The sequence below is a fragment of the Osmia bicornis genome, chromosome 16 (genome assembly GCF_907164935.1).
Source record: "Osmia bicornis bicornis chromosome 16, iOsmBic2.1, whole genome shotgun sequence".
Taxonomy (NCBI): domain Eukaryota; kingdom Metazoa; phylum Arthropoda; class Insecta; order Hymenoptera; family Megachilidae; genus Osmia; species Osmia bicornis.
In genome coordinates, this window is record NC_060231.1 from 2,768,061 (window position 1) to 2,788,709 (window position 20,649).

A 20,649-nucleotide genomic window follows, 5' to 3' on the forward strand; every position below is an offset into this window, starting at 1 on the left:
TTAATAGGACTAAACCTGTTCTCCAGTGCACCACATTCTGGCACATTTTCAGTATCTGTCTCTATATCATCCAAATGGGCAACAGTCTGCATTTTAACCAACCTACTCTGTGATTTAAACGACTTCTGATGAGGGAACTGCTTACTTCCCTGAAAACTAGCTGTTTTTGACCACTCCGTAACCTTAGGGACAACAATGTTTGAACAAGCAAAACTCTGAGACTTCTGCAGCTTAGAATTTGATTTAGCAGAATTCTTTTCAGCGTCCAAGGACCTAGCTTTGAACATGACTGATGCACTTTTGACAAAAGTATCCGTAAGATCATCTGAGAGATCACTCAACCTACGCTCTGCTTTGCACTCCTCAATTCTTGAATGCAGTTTAATTTTCTCAGAGTCGAACAGACTTTTATGCTTCTTAGCAACGTCCATTCCATTCTCTGCGTTCTCGAAACTGTTCCTGGACACGAAACTATAAGAGGGTAGGTCGTTCTCTATGCTACCGCAACTACGGACTAGCTTACCTCTCTTTCGCGATACTCTAGCGTCTACAGGAGCGTCCTCTATAGGTGTGGGATTTCCAGCCATCGTGTTCGACAACTTAACGTTCACGAATCCTGATCTATGACGCGTTTCGATGTCTGACTTGCTGCTCTTCAGCTCCGCGTCCGCGTTTGGACAGTCTGATTTGGTGAAATCAACCGTGGACGACAGTTTCGTGGGTATGGTGGTCACTCCGATGTCGGAGCTGGCCTTTGGACGTTCCTCGATGTCGGAGTTTGCTTTGGAGGATGCACTGATGTCGGAAGGAGGTTTCGAGGGATCCATGTCGGATGTTAACGACTCTTCGGAGTCGACGATGCGCTCTAATCCTTGGGAGGAGATTGCGGATGACAAGGGCCTGGTTACCGGCGGAGGAGGTGCCGCCCTCTTCTTTCTTAACCCTGAAAAGCAAACCTCCATCAGAATATATTTTGAAGCAAAATGGAGATCTGTTTACTTTCCTTCAAACTGTGATTGAAATTTCAAATAATTCTACCTGTGGAACTTATGGAGGTGCTGCTAATTCCATGGCTAAGCGTGCCAGGCACAGTGGCCAAGTTGCCCAGACTTTTGCTCGACTGCGACGTCTGCGCCAGCTTTCTCGGCGTCTCCGTTGGAACTTTATTTCTCCTTGGTAAAGTTTCTGGAAGTCTTCCAGTAGATTCTGGGTTATCGCTTAGAACAGAGGCTTCATGGTATCCAGAACTGTCGCTGCTGTTGCGACTGTGACTGATGACCACCTTGTCCTTGCTGGAATCTCCAGAGCTCTCTTCTGTGCCCTAAAATGATGAAAAGACGCCATTCGGATCATCCTCCTCTCAGACCAGCAAGTTCTACTGTCATTGCTGACCTCAGCTTGAGCCGGAGCAGGTGGCCTTGGCGCGGGTCTCCGTTTCCTCTGAGGCCTGGCAGGTGGTTGGAGAGGACTCGAGCTTCTCCCAGTCTCGTCGCTTCTAGCAGGGGACGCGCTGCGTCCACCCAGGCTGTCGGTGCTCAGAGAGCTCTCCTTCGACTTCTTGTAAAAGCTAAATACACCCTGTTTCGCCTGCTGCCTGCGACGCTCTTCTTGCCTCTGCAGAGCCATTATGTCCTGGGTACTCAAAGCGGAGCCCAATGTTCTTCCTTGCTTTGCATACAGGGTAACTTCCTGGAGGTGGTAATCCTGCAGGGTCAGCGACAAGTCCAGGGTCTCCTCTAAGTTTGCTGAAAATCAATTTGAATTTTTAATTTTCAATATAAATCCACAATGCCATCGGTTGTACAATTGTAACACTGGGGGTTCGATGATTAGAAGGTGTCCGACGTGTTCCCTTCCTAAAACTTACAAGTCGTAAAGGCCCTAAACACCGACGAGAGGTTCTTCTAGGTCCAAGCAACGCGTATGAGAGCAACGCGAGAGTTGACGCTTCCGCGAGGACGAGCAGGATGAAAGTAACGCGAGGCATGCACGCTTAACGACCAAGAGTAACAAGTGGAGGAGCCAGGCCGGCCGGCAACCTTGCGATAGCGATCTTAACACAACTGGCCGGTGTAACTAGCTCTAACTGAAATATCCTCGTAACTGCGGCAGATATATAATCGAGGGAGAGGCTGCCGGTATCGGGGATACGCTTCGGCGTCGAGAAGATAGTCGAGGCATTTACTGGTAAATCTGGTTGCGCTCGTCCAGCGTGGCTCGGTGTTCTGCTTATAACTTGGAATCGATGATCTATAGGGTGAGTCAATTGCAATCGACGTCATAAAATCCTGGATCGAATCGCACTCGTATTCCGAAGACTTTCGTCCACTCGGTGAACAGGAATGTTGAATTTCAAGAAAATTGGATCGAAGTTCCTATGTGTGCGTGGATATGTATTTTTATATTCATGATCTGGATGGCTTCTGAAGCCATATACACACACCCTTCCACGAAGCTGGTATAAGCACACGGTTACTGACTTCTCTGGCCTCAAATCTCTGACAAATATTTCTGAAAATTGATACCTACAGTGGTCGCACAAATAAGTTTAATTACACTGCACGGTTTAGCACAAAGAGCTAGATTTTTCATTTTTTTTTTTACAATACTTTGGAATTAATTAATATTTGTTAAAGAGAACAGAAGGTTCTGTGTGCTCGTTTCATTTTCAACTGCGCTTTATTAAAACGATATCGAATTTAAAGACTTAGCTGCTATCTGAAAAAGATAAAGCTGGCATTTTGTGTTAACAGAAACACACGTTTTCAACGATGTCAAAATCTGTTTACCAAAAGACTGAGACTGGTTGGGAGATAAATTGATTGAGAGGGAAGAGCATCTTGAATGATATTGTTTCCTCTTCCAGTTATACTAATATACTAATCTTTTTTTTAAGTGTGGTGACAAGAATTTCATTTTAATTTGCTTCTTATAAAAAAGAAATACACCATTAAAAATATGAATAAATTAAGGAAACCAGTTGAGGGGACAAAACTGGTCACTGTTACCGGTTTAAATATCAAACGTGAACGAATCAGTCTATTTCCTTCCCAGATTATCAATATTCGTCCAATCAAATCAAACAACCTAATCCAACAACTCTCTCTTGGATAATAAATCCATTACCCTTTCCTTATTTTTATCTAAGCCTCTTAACAAAATTTTCCACCTGTTGATATTTACTGATTGAAATAATAATTAGTAAGTGGCATTAGAAGAGGTTGCAAACAACTGTTGTATATTTTCAAAGTGATTTACATACCTGGATGACGTAGCTCATATTTATTCTTGTCCAAATTCTTCTCACGACACACCTCATCCAAAATCTCACCCAAGTTCATTTTAGGACTGACTCTGGATACGTACAACTGGTTTCTTGGTAGATGTACCTGCAGCAGTTGCACAATAACCATAATCATTGATTATCTGATGATCAATCAGAGATAAAAGAGGTGATTGTGGAAATGGAAAGATTACAAGTTGAAGAGTGTCTTTACCTGCAACCTAAATGTTGTTTCGAAAGGCTGATTAGCCTGCTTCGCTTTCCTTGGTACAAAAGTGCCTTGTTTTGGTAGTAGCTTCACCTGTAATCCAAACACACAGTTATCAAATTATTATAATACAGAATCTGGATCATTCCATGAACTATTTTTTATCATTACTGATTATAGACTATTAAGATGATCTTGCTTGGCCAACTGTTTCCCTTCCAAGAAGCATACACTTTGTATCCATAAAAATAATGGTTGATGTGATTTCTTAAAGAAAAGGATTAGCGTTATTTTGATTAGAAGTCGGCGAAACGGTTTGAAGAAATTAGAAGAAGCCTAATGAAGGCTTAAGATCACGCGATTCAAAGAACTCCGAGCTGCTTCCTCAAGTCTAAACCCCTCATTTCATTGGACAGAAAAAACAGGATTCCAATGCTCCAACTTTTTCTTAGGATTTTTTTATAAAATTAACTATTTGCATTACTGCTGTTATATCCTTAATGATCCTTATTAATGAAGGAATCCAAATGGGAGGTTCACTCTAAAAGTTTTGAGAACCATTCAGTTTATCAAGCTTGGTTTACTTACAGCCCCTAATTACTCAATTTTGCAATTCAACTGATGGATTCTCAAAACTTTCAGCGTTTCCTCTATAGTTTTATACCTGCAAGAAAGCACACATTCTCTTAGAATCTACACAAGCAGTAGACTGAAACAGCTGTACAGTTAATGGAATGACAAAAATGATTGGATAACAGTACCTGAAGTGCATCCAAAGCGCCGATTGGCGTGTTGGGTTGATGAGGTAGAACCATGCCTCGCTCTCCTATCGCTTGCAGGGTGTAGCTGGAAGCGGCCAATTTGTGGGCCGTGGCGATCTGAACGAGGAGGTCCATCATCGGCGTACTGTGAACACAGAGAGATCCAAGAAACCCTTACCCGGTGCTCATGGCGGAAATAATAAGTCATGCCACGTTATTCCTGCACCGTTCCACGGCATTGCGTCGACGCGTCCCAGAGATGTTCGACCGTGCCACGGTTTGCAGCTGTTGCATCTCGTCAGGAACATGACGATGCAGGAATACATAAACTTTTTGGTCTATTTTGCCTGGACAGGTAAGGACGATTGATAGGAAGGTGACTGGAGAGAAGAGTTAACACAGTGTGACTAAAGGACGTAGGAGATGATGCCGTTCAGTGAGATGAACCGTAGGTCCTGATAAGGGGTAGGTACATCTAACCTCTTATGGGAGATCTGGGCCCACTTTCCTTGGGCCCAATGTGGTAAGTTTGAGGGAAGGTCTAATGTATTAAGTTTGAGGGAGGGCCTATTGTGTTAAGCTTGAAGGAGGGTCCAACATGGTAAGTTTGAGGGAAGGCCCAATGTGTTAAATTTGAGAAAAGGACCAATATGTTAAGTTTGAAGGAGGGCCCAATATGTTAAATTTGAGAAAAGGCCCAGCGCGTTAAGTTTGAGGAAAGGCCCAATGCGTTAAGTTTGAAGCAGAGCCCAATGTATAAAGTTTGAAGGAAAGCCCAATGTGTTAAGTTTGAAAGAGGGCTCAATATGTTAAATTTGAGAAAAGGCCCAATGTGTTAAGTTTGAAGGAGGGCCCAATGTATTAAGTTTGAGGGAGGGCCCAATGTGTTAAGTTTGAGGAAAGGCCCAATGTGTTAAATTTGAGAAAAGGCCCAATGTGTTAAGTTTGAAAGGGGACCCAATGCATTAAGTTTGAGGGAGGGCCCAATAGAAGCTTAAATAACAAAAGGTATATAGAAAGAAATCTTAATCTAGGAACAAAGGAAACGCTCTTGTTTTATAATTGCCAGTACTACCTTCTCTGTACCGTGACCCTTTGCGTCTGAACATGATGGTCCCGGGGTAACTGGACTAGAAGCTCCATACTACCGGCCAGCATGTCTGCTGGAGTGTCCTCGGTCACGGTTAGGATCATTCTGGATGGTCTCTCCTCTCTGGTTCTGTAAAATGCACGACATACGATGTTATAACCGTATTCCACATACTATAACTATTAAAACTGAACATTTAAAAAATTCAAAAATTCAAAAATTCTTGTGTCCATTCATCATTTCAACCCTATGACTATAAGCTAAATTCCTAAATCTTTTATGGTTCCTCGTTGCAAATTTCGAAGAATATACCGTTCAAGAATTTAATAATAATTTCTCGATGCTTCAAATAGGAACAGAGCGCGCATTGAGACAAACGTGACATAAATACTCTTCAGACTTCCGCAAACATGATCACACTTTCATGTTCTCATGTCACGTAGCCATTCAATGCCAACACCGTTATCATTGTCGTTTCGAAACGAGACCGAATTCATTTTTGATATGAATTACTCAAGTAACGTTCCTCGAGCTCGCTATAATTATCTCTCCGAGTGCCGACACGGTCGGTGAGTGGGTCAGCATAGACCCATCCAGTGTTGCAACAATTGACACTGAACGAAAAGGAACTCTTTGAGGTCCGTGCGAGAATGCAAACCGTTTGTGGGTCCAAATGGACCCAGTTACCATCAGAACGGTCCGTCACCCGAGCGTTCACACCAACACAGACGCGTATTCCGTAACGTGTAAGACGATACAGTGGAACGATGAGACACATTTGGAAGACGAAACGCGCGATAAATACAAGAAGATCGTTTCCTATAACGCAATCCACCTTGTCGGTATCTTGTGTCGAAAGGTGGACAGATCGATTACCATTTATCTGGGACCGACGACAAAGTGGGACAAATATTTCACATGATACTGTTACATCTTTCGTCGTTCCTTATTACAGGCTGTCCCACAGTATATATTACGAGCCAGGGAAAGTGGAGGAGCCAACTACTGTCCTGGAGCGAGGGCTCTATGTTGAGTTTGCCCTATGTCAGGGGTGGGCAGACTTTGCTCGGGCGGGCAGACTGCCCGGGCGGACGGGCATTCGAGCGCTCACGAGTATGCAGTGGAGCAGCGTCGCGTCGCCTTATTCTCCTGTAGCTCGTTCGACGCACGCGTGCACCGAAGAGCGTCCCTGCCCGCATTGGTCGTTAATGCCCATGCCTGCCCTACGTCCCCCAGGGAGAGGATTGTCAGAATTCCTTCAGGGATTGGAAGGAAGGGTCATTTTTCCCCCTCTATATGATAACGCTGGCTAGGAGGACCTAAGTTGGCCCTCTCTAAACTCTTAAGTTCACTTGGGGATATCATAGAGAAATTGAACTCGTTTGGAAGAGCATCGTCGTAACCATAACCATGGATGCTTTCATCGGGAACAAATGGGGAAAGCAAATTGGGATCCACGCACCCATTACGGTATCAATCACTCTTGGTTTACCTGATGATTATTGAAGGAAAGGCGCAGTTATATAACGCGGACCTCAAAGAGAGTCCCTTTTACGTAACCGCTTACAAATGGCAAATGCAACCGACACTCGGTGTTGTTAATTGCAAACACCGCATACACGTAACCAGTCTGACATGTGTATGTATATAAAGCAATAAAACTTGCTCCCCCGTTGGAACCTGTTGATTCATTGCTGTTTACTTGGGGGAGATGTTGAAAACGTACCACCTTTGGCGAGTTGATGGTTCGTCTCGTTTTCTCTACGCAGCAAGTGCTCGATAATTCGCAGGGTTTGGGAAACAGGGAATTATCGAGCGTATGAGTGAATAGGAAGCATTCCTAATAGGGAATCACCGAGCGCCATAAATGTATTAAAATTTGGAGGTGACGGTAATTATTTATATGACGAACGGCGCCTCCGATTTCGATGATTTTCAAATATGTTTTGTATCGAGAATATAACGCAATATGAACGGAATTATAAATTACTATGACAATTATATTTGGGCACACATATGCAAAGGGTTAATGATTTTGAATCTCAGCTCGTGTCTGTTCGCCTGACGCCGACCAGAATATTACTTTAACCTAACCTAATTCATTGATTAGGTTAGGTTAGACTAGGCTATATTTTTTTCAAAAATATCTCGAAAACTAAGGCTGAGTGGCGGTTCAAAATATTAATTTCTACAACATATTTAAAAATCATCGAAATCAGAGGTGTCGTCCATGATTTATATAATTACCGAGGTGTCCATGATGGAAGACTCTTCTGACAAGGATTGGTCATCTAACAGATTACGATCTTAATCTCTGATACGCTAAAAGCGATCGATAACAATGTTCCACGTGCGTAAATAGAATCAATCATATTCTGTCGAAGAAGAATATTAATCCACGTGTAAGTACACGTGATCCGAGACGAGGCGACGCGTCCCTAGAGCAATTCGTGATACAGAGTTGCCCAATCGTTTCCCTATGAGAGGAATGGCACGTTTTCCAGCGGCTGGGTGTGCAAGAATGAAGCACGGTAATGAGTTGGCAATGCGTGGCCCCGCAGAGACACCGGACCTCGGGATTAATTCCGTTTTCTTGCGAAACAGAACCCGAGGAACGAAAGTGTCCGGCGCTCTCCCGAGAAACTCTTGCTAAACCAACTGTTCCCCATTTTCTATAACACTTTTCTTCGCTGATTTTTCAGAAAATTTCTTTTTCACGACTCGTCTTCTCTTAACGGAAAAATTCATCGCCTGTCGTAAAAATTCGGTTTACTGCGAATAAAACTTCCGATAGAAATGTTACGTGTTTTATCGCAAAGGCTCGTTAAAATTCAACAGTTTTATAACTGTTTCTAAGTTTCAGGTTCATCTTTCTTGTCCTGTGTTCATTTATTAAGCCAGCGTGTTTTCTCCGATTTTGCAGTAGTCAAATCGCCTCGGAGCAGTCAAATTTGCTCGTTTGAATGTTAATTAAGTTGGACGTTGGTCGTAGAAAGATCTGACAAGATTAGAATTTCCGATAGGATGTTAAAACGCTGTCCTTTGGACGTCGAATAGCTAATCAATTTCTTCTTTTTTTTCACAAGTAGCACGTTTCTAATTCCCTTGATTTTGAAGGCGGCATTTATCTAGGGGCTAACGGCCCCTTTCTGCCCAACGAGAGTTAGCGTCCACGCGCATTGCGCCTTTTTTCAAGATCTCGTCTCTATTTTAGATTTTCACATTTAACTTTTTTATATTTGTGGCCATACACCTCTTATTTTCCCCATTCATATAAATTTTTTGCTTCATTCATTTTTGTATTCATATTCGCTATCCGCTTATTTCCTTGCCAACAGCACACGGTAACCCATCTTGGGGTGAAACCTTGTCCACTTAGCTTGACTTCGGTGATCTTACGGCTACTGGTATAGCCCAAGTGGCTAGGGTCGTTTCACGTTTCTAATTAGAATACAGCATCCTAACTTGTTTCTAACGCGCTTACGAACCTTAGTTTAGGATTCCTTTGTTGGAACAAAGGCGTCGGGTATTAGCTATTCAGTTTTCGATCCCTTTGCCCAAAAATGGTAAGGGACTTTTCGACTCGTTATCGGATATTAAGGTATAAGCGATACTTTTATGTCATTAAATGGCGATAGACTTTCTACCTTTCGAAATCGTCCATTTGAAAGCTCAAGAATATTATTTCTTCTCCGCCATCTGTTCTCTTATTTGTAATATCCCTCCATCCGCTTATTTTCTACGACGCAAGAAGCCTCCGCGTTGCGAGAAAATTGCTTTACGATTTTCCTGTCGATCGACGACGAAAGAAAAAAAGAAGCCACGCACCGCTTTTTTTTCCCCCTCGAGAGAAATATAAATCGCGGTTCTTCCGTGAAGATTTCTCGCAGGAAACGCAGAAAAAGGCCGATGGTTCTTGCGCGTTACCGAACCATCGAACCGAGAACAACGATGATGATCGAGAATTATCCTTGCCAACAGAACGAAGCTGTTGCCAGGAATTTCACGAAACGGTCACGGTAAAAAGAATCGCAAAACGCGACAGGGTGGCTTCCTCGAAGAATTTCGATGAGCTGGGAAAGAACGCGTTTCCTGCTCGAGAAAACGTCGAATGATTTTTCGCTTGAAAGTCGCGGAATACGATTAGAATTTATAAGTAACTTCGGAGAAGTTTCTAAGTACATCGCCGGCCATCTACAGGGTGTCCCGGTTGAAGTGTGACAGACCTGTTATTTCCTAATTATTAATGACACAAAGAATTGTTGACATGGAAATGGCACGGCAAAATGGGAAATATTAAAAAATTTTTTTAAGAGTCTAAAAAGTACTCACAGGTTGAAAAAATCACTAAATTAATTCCGAATTAAAGAAAAAACTAAAAATAAAAAAAATAAAAAATATTCTGATCGAATTGAGTAACCTGCTCCTTTTCCTGCTCAAAGGGTTAAGAGATATGATGGTCAAGTTTTGTTTTTTAAATGGAACTATATATATTTCTCTTTTTCAAATCATGTGAGCAGGGCCGGCATTGGGGGGGGGCAGCCCGGTGTCCCTAGTTATATCCGTTTAGATTAGTAAAGCTGCTATGTAGTTTAACAATTTTTACAACCTAACTACAGATTCGTTGTTTCATATTATCACCTTGTCTTTTTTTCTTAAAAATTTTGAGTCCCTGAATGGGCGCCACAATAATCTTGCCCGGGGCGCCAATATTGCTAAAACCGGCCCTGCATGTGAGAGTGCTTTTCAAGACGAATTTATTAAGCTTGAATGTATATACTCGATTTTAATTAGTTTTCAAGATATAACGATCAAGGTATAACCTAAGTGCCCCATGGTGTGAGGGATGGTGCCCTACCGCAACAATAGGGCCACTCGAGCCGAGATTTTTTCCTTGAAAATCGATAAATTTGTAAACATTATATCTTGAAAACTAATATACCTAGCACTATAGCATATATTTTTCAGAATTTTTCGCATGCCAGTTTTCTAAAAAAAAATGTTTGAATTTTCAAAAATTGAATTTTGCAATTCTGACGTCAGAATCGTAATCAGCGACCCCAAAAACCCTTAGATAACCTTTGATTTCAATAATTTGTCCGGAAGAAAAATGTGCCCCTCAAAGGGTTTAATTAATAATACAAAAAATTTTGTATATCGGCCAAAACATAATTCCCATTTTATCGTGCAATTTCCATATCAATAATTCTTTTGTATCATTAATAATTACGGAATAACGGGTCTGTCACTTCAACCGGGACACCCTGTATGTCTATTTTTTTTCTTCAAATAACAGAGAAGAGATGGTAGAGAGAATGTAACGGGTTCACAGGTGGTGCAAATCAATGCATACGTAATGAAAATCCTTAATAAGGGTTCACGGAGTCGTCGGTCTTCTACGTATACATAACACGGCGCACGCATTACCATTCATTTTCAGCCGAGCTGTGGGTACAATGCGCGAGAAAGGAGAGCCATGGCTTCGACGTTACGTAAAGTGCAACTTTACACCGCAGCATGCGCGTATCTTCGCGATCACTTCAGTTAAAATGACATAATTCCGGCTGGGAGTGGGTAATATTACGGTTGCGGCATTTGCCAGCCAGTATGTTCCGTAAATGAAGCTGGAAATGGACTTAAGATGGTCGTAAAGGAGGGCAAGCCATCGTTAAAATCCTTCACACTCTGTGGAACAGGGATATTAAATACTAATCCGATTTGCATTAAAATTTTATTTTTCCTTACAAAGTATCATCATTGGTTCTGGAGGAAGCCGTACCATGGTATTACCTAAGGATACACGGATAGAAACAAAATAATGGGTTCTCTCATCAGTATGCAGTTGTTTATTTCATGGTTTTCTAATGAGCATACATTTCTTTCTAATCATTTACATCTCATATCTTATTACACCTTACCTTATCTTATCCTGTCATCTTCCCACATTCTTGTAACATATCCACATAACACAGCAGTGATCAATGTATGCATCCACTCTCCCTTCCCTGTTCACGTCTTATCCTAACCTTACCTGATCTTTTTATTCGGTGAACTTGTAGAAAAGCTATTCCCTCGCCGATTTTGATGATTTGTAAATATGTTGTAAAATTCGTCATTTTAAGCAACTTTTTTCCTCTAAACTACCCCCCCCCCCCAAGGGGCCCATGTCAGTGGAAGACATAGTAAAAATTAGTAAAAATCCACCTAACATAGATAGTACCTATGTAGGCACTTACGTAATGCTTTCTTATAATAGACATATAAATTTCCTAATTATATTTCATAAAATTTTGTAAGTAGGCTATTCGCTTTATTTTATGTAAAAATGTTACTAGATTTAATTAATAAATGTATAACTATAAAACTTAACATATTTTTTTAACCCTATAAAAGTGAGTAGCCCTTCAGAACCACATTTTAAGTTGGTGAATTTGTAAAAAATCAATATTATTGGGGGGGGTTCTATCCAAAACAGAAGAAATCGGCACGTGGTCCACAGGACAAAAAAGTTTAGGGACCCTTGGTTTATTCAATTAGCCATCTGGCCATTCGACCCTCCTTTCTTACATTGCCATTTTCTTTAGGGAAGCCTTATGCTCTACATCCCCAGTGTCCTCTCTTGAAGCATATCTATCCTCCTTCTGAATTAATGTTCGGAATAATCCATACTGCGCCGTACAGAGGCATTTCTACTATGGCGTTAAGGACACACGATCATGTTTATGGTGTCACGGTGTGGTGAAACCGCGCTATCGTCTACGATTCGCTGGGGATCGTTCCTTCCATTCATGATCCTCGGCAACGAATGCTGCGGTAAACAGAGTGGAAAGCAGTCAATAGTTTCTCGGGCAAAGAGGATCGGACAGGTGGAGGAGAAGTAACGGGATGCGCTGGTTGGAATTTAGGAAGGCCGGGGCCTCCAGCTATGGAACGAAAACGCGTCCCTTCCTCTTCTTTACGTAATCGTCAAAGATATGCACCAGTTACATCCTCGAGATTTCTTAGAATTTAATTAATTACTTGATGAATGGACTTCGTGAATTAACCAGTTAACTGCGATCGACGTGTATACACGTCTTGTAAAATAAAAAATTTCAATAAGATGAAATAAAAATGTCATTTGGTGGTATTTTTCCTTTTATTACCAATAAAACTGCTATGTATTTTATACAAAAAAGTTTGATTATTCTCTTTGGTATATCGGATATTATTTTTTACAAATTGAGTTAATTATTTTCCTTAATGCATCTGGTATTCTCCGATTTGTTTCGTGTACTTTAATTTCTTAAAATTATTTTTCTTTAATTTTTCTTGTTTATGAATTTTATTATTTTTTGACGATTTTTAAGTTTTTAATAATAATAACCTTTTCAACAATGTATTGTTAATTTTGTATCGAATAAAACTGTAACCCTTCCTCGTTTTGCTTTCCTTTTTTCGTACAATTTATAATAGGAGCATTTGCTTCCGCATATCGCGAGGAGTTTTTAAAACTAAACTCCGCAGTTAACTGTTCAATTTATTTTGTGCTAATATCAGTTGTCCTTCCCGTTGCGCCCTATAATTCCATCTTAAAATGCGGTCATTTCCTCGAAAGGAATTGGAACGACTCCGCTAGACCTTTTTTCCTGCTTCCAGAGAATCGTTTTATTGTTTGGAATTTCTCATGGGAGTTTTGTCGTGTATGGGGGGAAACAATGGCGCCATTCGTCGTGCAGGCAGGTGTGCGGAAAAGACTGTTCCCTCTTATGTCTTTCATCTTTGAGGGAATAGTGGGCCTAGAGAATATAGGGACCTACTAGGTATCCCTTGAGGCATCATTATGTAAGCACCCTAAGGCCAAGTTTACATAGGGCCCAATAGTTTTGCTAGGACTCAAGGGCTCCTTACCCCTCCTCTTTTTCTTTTATGTGGAGAAATTTTCATAGATGCCCGCCATCTCCTAGGGAGCTCTTGAACCTTTGTATTACACCAATGCCTCCCTCATAGGGCTCCTGATCCTTAGGTGAGTACTGAAACCGCCATACCAGTGTGAATGGGCCCAAGCCCTTATCTGTCATCGACACCTCGACGGGGGGTGCATACTGCAGCTCCATGTGCGTGAAAATATGTGTAACAAGAAGGAAAGTCCCATTTAAGTTGCATGCCGGGGGACCGCCAGCGAGAACGGACCAATCTCGCCGCCATCTGGCGGTCGCCGACCCGAACTAAGGGCGTCCGGGGAGACTCACCGCCTTCCCTTTCCACTAAACGCCTACATAATATTTCTTCTATAAAATATTTATAAATAAAAGTTGGCGGTCGGATGAAAATCTTTGGAGAGCCGTCTCTGGTACTGTACTTAAGAGGCAGATGGATAATAGAGTTTTCCGAGTGCGAACGCGAAGAGATCAGAGAAAGTTCGACGAACAGCGAGGCCTCACCTTGAGGTCGCTGGTATGCTTGTTTTACGAGCTGCTGAAAGTCGTCGAATCGTCTCGGTTCTTTGCCGAGGTCAGGTTCGTGTCCTCGTCCGTCTGTCTCCCTGTCTGTCTTCGTGGAGTACTCGTTCCACATTCGACGAGGACACTGCCGCGCTCTTTTCATAAAACGGGCGGGGAAAAAGGAGCATCGAAGAAAGAGTGCCCGCGAGGGGAATACGTAAATCTTTCTCGATCATCGAAATAATGAAATATTGGGAAAACGGTAGATGGAAATAAGTCGAGGAATTTAAGAGCAGAACAATCTTTATCGATCATCAAAGCAGTGTCTCTCGAGAAGAGTAATTGAGCGATTAAAATTCCTTACAGCTTCGATACCGTTTCCACGACGTTTAACGACAACAAATGGTAAATTATTACCGCCGAATTGAATGTAAGTCTTATTTCGAGGAGAGGAGAGGCGTGGAACAGGCGGACATAAAATGAGCCCCGTACCGTTAACGGAAATAAAACGAAAACGAGAGATTAAATGAGTTGTTGGACGTAAAAGACTGCTCTGCCTTCATGGAGTACAATGTTTAGGCTCGAGGTTCCTTCGGGTCTCATAACACTGATTTAGTGCTCTTACTGTGACTGCAAATATTACAGTTAACAATTCCTTTGAGACCTCATATTAGTGAAATAGTGCATCAAGAGTAAGTGCTGTCTTACAGTGTAATTGTAAACAGTGGTGACATGAGGTAGCTTCAACAATGTGTTAATTTCATACCTCACAAATGTAGGCTTATAATAATAAAATACTGCAACAGTAAAAAGCACCTCCTATTCTTCATCCTCACTTTAAATCGTGAACCGGTGCATCAGAAACGAATGCAGCCTCATAATGCAATCACAGACGCTAAGGGCACTTGGCATGCCCTTTAGTGGAAAGGGAAAGCGGTGAGTCTCCCCGGACGCCCTTAGCTCGGCGACCGCCAGGTGGCGGCGAGATTGGTCCGTTCTCGCTTGCGGTCCTCCGGCATGCAATTCGAATACAGGGTGATCCTCTCGCTAAGAGACACAAAGAAACACTGGCGACAATGGACCCCTTGACCGTACCATAAAGAAGTCCGTATTGTCACGTGCCAGCGGGGACCTACCCGGACCGAGACGACTCTGTGTGTCTTCATGGTGCGGTCAAGGGATTCATTGTCGCCAGTTCCTTTGTGTCCCCCAGCGAGAGGATCAGCCTGTATATGATTTCTGAAAGACGGAGTTATAGACGTGTGGGGCAGGGATTAGGGCGTAAAGCGCCCGGTAGGTGTAGTCGCTAACCCACTCAGGTTAGTTTTTTCGGCCCAAAATCAAAATTCCTTACGCCCACGAAGTCTTTCGGAACCGAACACAATGATTGGCAAGCCCCATGAATGCTTTACACTAAGAAGTGCTATCGGGGCACTGTACCCTATATGAAGGTAGCTACTTGCTGACACCCCGCTTCTAAGCTCCCAGAGCCCCTAATTAAAAAAATTATTTAACTCTTCTTAGAATATGCAATGTGAAACTCTAGAATTTTTGTAAGAGCAGATATTCGCGTAAAAGCGGATCGGATCGATCGCCAATGGATATCGATCCGCGCGGATCCCATCGATGCAGAACGTAATTAAGTGGAATGGAAATATCGAGAGGCAGGAGAAAAAAAGTGGCGCGTGTCCAAGTGAAACACCGGGCCTCTGGCTTCGCCGAGATTTCGCTCGCTGATTTCAGCCTCCGATCGATAGTCGTGAAACTCCGGAGATCGTTCACAATGCTGAAAGTTTCAGTTCCACCCAACGTTCGATTAATTCGTCGGGTAGAAAGTGAACGGTGGTGGGATGTACGCGGGAAAATGGGTCATCATTTTCGATCGACGAAGCCTTCCCTCGGAGTTTCAGGAACTCTGACAAGATACGCGTGAAAGTTTACCGAGTAACGAGATTAAGGGATCTTCTTCGTGTAACGAACTCATTTCAAAGATCGAGGAAACGGTTCAACGCGCTCGAGTTCCTAATTCGAAGCTCTCTTTTAACCCTTTAACTCTGCGGGTACTTTTAGCACAGCCGAACGCTCTAATTTTTAATTATATTACTGAAGTGATATTCTATTTTAACTCTTTATTGCATGAATTTTTATGACGAGTTGAAAAAAATAATAAAATTTTATTAAAAAATTGTGCACGGTTCCCACTTGGAACCAACATGCTCAGAGTCTTCAGTATTGTCTACTTAATTTACTATAGAACATTTGAAATTTAAGTTCCCAATTGGGAACAGAATGCAATAGAGGGTTAAAAGATTTTTTTAATTCTATTTATTTTATTTTTATTTTAGTGGTATATAAGCCACAGCTGCTATTTGATATTAGCAGAAATTAACATGTTGTTTATATACCACTCTGGCTATAATTTTATTATGTGGTTTATAAACCACACCCGCAGTTAAAGGGTTAAAGTTTTGAAACATCCTTTCTTGAAAACTAGAAGAACTTTTACCTAGAGAACAGAGGAATACGTGAATGTATTAATGGTTATTTTGAAAGTGAATATTCTAATTGAATTCAGCCTCTTGCACGGTAGCTGTTTCGCTAAGGAAACAAATAACAAACGTCTCAATTACAGTAGTTTGCATGTAGATTATCCTTCATTAACGTATGACTATGCTTGACACGTGCAAGTCATTTTGTTTGTCACAAAAAGAGTTGGTGGATTATCAAATGATTGTCCTTCGCATTATATAAGTATGAACGTATGCTCTTCGATTCCAATTACGTCTGAAGCAACACTTTGATTGCGATGGTAATTTCTGGGTCTGAACCCCTGCTAAGTAATATTATTTCCTACTTCCAATTAGCAATTTCTAATTTTTATGGTAAATGTACTTCTTCCTTGATCGTTTCTTATATCTTACACCTTTCTTCGACTCAATGGCGCCTAGTTTGGTAACAGTACCACGAAGACTTGTGGTCTTATGTAATCCAGCGAGGAAACCGATGCTACGTTGCGTGAATTCGTCGAGTTAAACGTGGAATTCGAGGTTCTTGTTATGTGGTTAATTCGGTGTCTTGTCACGTTCCATCGGGCACCAACACACAGCTGGAGACCAAGATCGTTTATGGTCACTTTGTACCCATAAAGGGATTCTTTAGAAATATTTGCAATTTATGCAAAATTGATTATAGTATGAATTCTGGGTAATTAAGACCAAGATCATCTATGGTCACTTTGAAGCCATAAAAGGATTCTTCAGAAATATTTGCAACTTATGCAAAATTGATTATAGTCTGAATTCTGGGTAATTAAGACCAAGAGCATCTATGGTCACTTTGAAGCCATAAAAGGATTCTTCAGAAATATTTGCAACTTATGCAAAATTGATTATAGTCTGAATTCTGGGTAATTAAGACCAAGAGCATCTATGGTCACTTTGAAGCCATAAAAGGATTCTTCAGAAATATTTGCAACTTATGCAAAATTGATTATAGTCTGAATTCTGGCTAATCAAGACCAAAGCCATAAAGGGATTCTTCAGAAATATTTGCAATTTATGCAAAATTGATTATAGTCTGAATTCTGGCTAATCAAGGCCAAGACCATAAAGGGATTCTTCAAAAATATTTATATCTTATCCAAAATTGATTATAGTCTGAATTCTGGCTAATCAAGACCAAGACCGTTTATGGTCACTTTGAACCCATAAAGAGATTCTTTAGAAATATTTGCAACTTATGCAAAATTGATTATAGTCTGAATTCTGGCTAATCAGTGGGTCAGTGATTAATTGGATAATTGGCTGGTCTTCGAGCATTCCTCAACATCCATTCAATTTTAAATCCTATGGTACAAAAAACAGCTGCAGGCTATCACAGAGCAATCACCTCAAGTTTGCTCACCTAAAAAACGATTAATCAATAAATAACAGTGGATATGAATTTTCTAAACTATAATACAAAAAGTAAGTTGTAGGAAGAATATATTGTGCTATTAGCAGGCACAAGGTTAATATTAATTGTCAAGTTCAAGTGTGTTATTACCGACTGATGTAACTGAACGAGGTTATGTACTAGAACTATTGTGATATTAGGAATTTGCAGGTTGAACAATAACACCTACATAAATCATTAGCATGCACATTAATTCCACGGACAAATAGTTATTCTTAACGCGTTATTCCTGACCTTCGGATTACAATAGTCGATGGGATATTCAATGCTACTTTGTTTCACGTTCGCGTGAATTGAATGTCAACTAGTCTGAACCCTAACAATGCCAAGTCGTGGTACTTTTTGCCAAAAGTAGCATCAAATATATTAAATTGAATTCAGAAAATTCTACAAGTGATAGAAAAGAGGGTAAAACTTTGTTTTGGGGGAGCAACAATTAGTGGTTTAAAAATATCAAATCTTGTAGTTTTCAACATGAAATATCCAAAAATACAAATGAACAGTTTAGGAAAGCAATGGTTTAAAAAAATACAATTGTGTAAAAATATTATGTATTTGGTGGAGTTGGATAGGTTAGTACGACGCCATATTGTTTCTACACATACTCTGATTGGTTCCTTTACCTTATTTAAAAATATATGTATAACGTGGCCAAAAAGATTTACATTCGCGAGGCGGCCGGAAAATTTGATATAGACCTAACCTAACCGAGGCATTTATATGAGTAGAAACAATATGGCGACATAATAACCTGTCAAAATATGTTAAATACGTACATTTTTACGTAATCGTATTTCTTTAAACTACTAAAGTATACCTAAACTTTTAACTTGCATTTTTGAATGTTTCTGGTGGAAAACTATAAGATTTGATATTTTTTAACCAAAAATTTTTAATTCCTTAAAACGAAGTGCAGTGTTTAACCAGTTAACTGCGTTCGACGTGTATACACGTCAAACCAAAACTCTATTTCGGTAGTAAAATAAAAAATTACCATTTAATGTAAAAACGGCAAATTTCAATAAGAAGTAATAAAAATGTCATTTGGTGGTATTTTGCTTTTATATTACCAATAAAACTGCTATATATTTTATACAAAAGAGTTTGATTATTCTCTTTGTTGTATCAAATATTCCCTATACAATGCATTACTTTTTACAAATTGAGTTATTAAGTGTATAAATTAATTCGGTGCCTTTAGTATTACGCCTTCTTAATTAATATTTTTAATTTGAATATTTTCCCGCGGTTTTGAATATTTGAAAAGTGACAAAACAACATAATAATAATAACGATTATTTCAGTAATTGGAATTACTATAGCTTTTTAAAAATAAATCTTTAATCAAAATAAAGAAAAGGCACCAAATTAATAATTATTTTCCCCAATGCACTTAAAATTATTTTTCTTTCTTATGAATTTTATTATTTTTTGACAATTTTTAAGTTTTTGTTGAACTGAATTGTTAATTTTTTATCGAATAAAAATGTAACCCCTCCTCGTTTTGCTCTACTTCCTTCGTGAAATTTATAATAATAGCATTTGCCCTGCGTTCGACGTATATACTCATCATTGCTTCATTTTAATCACGCATTCCATGAAGGATTTTTGAAACTAAATTGTTGAAAATGTAACAATGATCACTATTATTAAAATCAAATATAACCGCGTTACATGTCACTAGACAAAACACTAGTTAAGTTACTAGATTAAGTTTCCTTTGTTTGGGGAAACTTCCGAAAGGCCCCATCACAACAGGACAACCAAACTTCGGATTTATAGTAATTGGGTGACGAGAAATCGAATGAGACCATTTTCAGAACTGGCAAATATACCGTTCTCGAGATAAACAGGGTATGCTAAAAGTGCAGAAACCCCCTATTATCTTGATAAGAACACATTTCCACGCAAAATGACTAACCCTAACCTTAACCCTAACCTAGGTTAGGTTAGTCATTTTACCTAATCTAACCCTAACCCTAACCTAGGTTAGGTTGGTCATTTTACCTAATCTAACCCTAACCCTAACCTAGGTTAGGTTAGTCATTTTACCTAATCTAACCCTAACCCTAACCTAGGTTAGGTTAGTCATTTTACCTAATCTAACCCTAACCCTAACCTAGGTTAGGTTAGTCATTTTCCGTGAAAATCTTTTTAATATTAGTTAATCCTTCATTTAACAACTCTTAACCTGTTTAAAACAACATAAATCCCGCGGTTAACTGGTTAATCAGAACGATATCCTTTTAATTAAGGATCGTATCCTAGACACCCAGTAGATTGATCCTGGACGAGTGGACGCGCAGCAGAGTACATGCGGATCGGAGATCCAGCTGAGGAGAGCAACGCCCCGCGTGGCCTTGCTCGCGACCTCCTCGGGGAGCATCTCCGGAGGCAGCTCTTCTCCTTCGCGCGTCCATTACACGCACACAACGTCCCAGCATCTGGATACTCGCCTGTTTGACTCATAGTCGAGGAAGGTGGATCGAGCAAAAAGTAATCCCACGAAAGCAACAAGATACTCGGAACGAAAGGAGGGGATCTAGGGAGCCGAAGAAACAGATGGTGTAAACGAGCTGAAAGACAAGGGCAGCAATCAGGATGAATAAAGAAGAGAATAAAATTGAGAAATCTGAATTTTTCAAATCGAGCAAAATAATGGAAAGAAAATATTTTATCAAGAGTCTCAAACAGCAGGAATGGGAGAAGAAAGAGATGCTCTAAGAACGTCGTAAATATGTCCAGGATTCCATCTTTTCTTCCTTTCCAATACGAGCAGGTCTCGATAAACTAACGACACGGGTCTGAACGGGCAGACCTGCGCAACAAATGTTAACTAGAAGAGCAAGATTTAGTAGGCTGAGGGAGAAACACGGATACTTTGGAATTTCAGAAGCTTTTACCTGTATGCACTGAGAAAACAAGAATGT

The 20,649-nt window shown here is 40.5% G+C and overlaps 1 protein-coding gene across 3 annotated transcripts in view; it reads right to left on the reverse strand.

The window, feature by feature from the left end:
- LOC114877891 (cordon-bleu protein-like 1) overlaps window positions 1–20,649 on the reverse strand; it is a 49,895-nt gene that overhangs the window by 6,049 nt on the left and 23,197 nt on the right. For all 3 annotated transcript variants that reach the window (XM_029191014.2, XM_029191017.2, XM_029191016.2), the window contains exons 2-8: window positions 5,328–5,471; window positions 4,253–4,397; window positions 3,498–3,584; window positions 3,263–3,389; window positions 1,393–1,745; window positions 1,039–1,321; window positions 524–943 (exon numbers count right to left, since the gene is read on the reverse strand). In XM_029191014.2, the coding sequence (XP_029046847.2) occupies window positions 524–943; window positions 1,039–1,321; window positions 1,393–1,745; window positions 3,263–3,389; window positions 3,498–3,584; window positions 4,253–4,397; window positions 5,328–5,471 (1,559 nt within the window). The remainder of the gene's footprint in view (window positions 1–523; window positions 944–1,038; window positions 1,322–1,392; window positions 1,746–3,262; window positions 3,390–3,497; window positions 3,585–4,252; window positions 4,398–5,327; window positions 5,472–20,649) is intronic.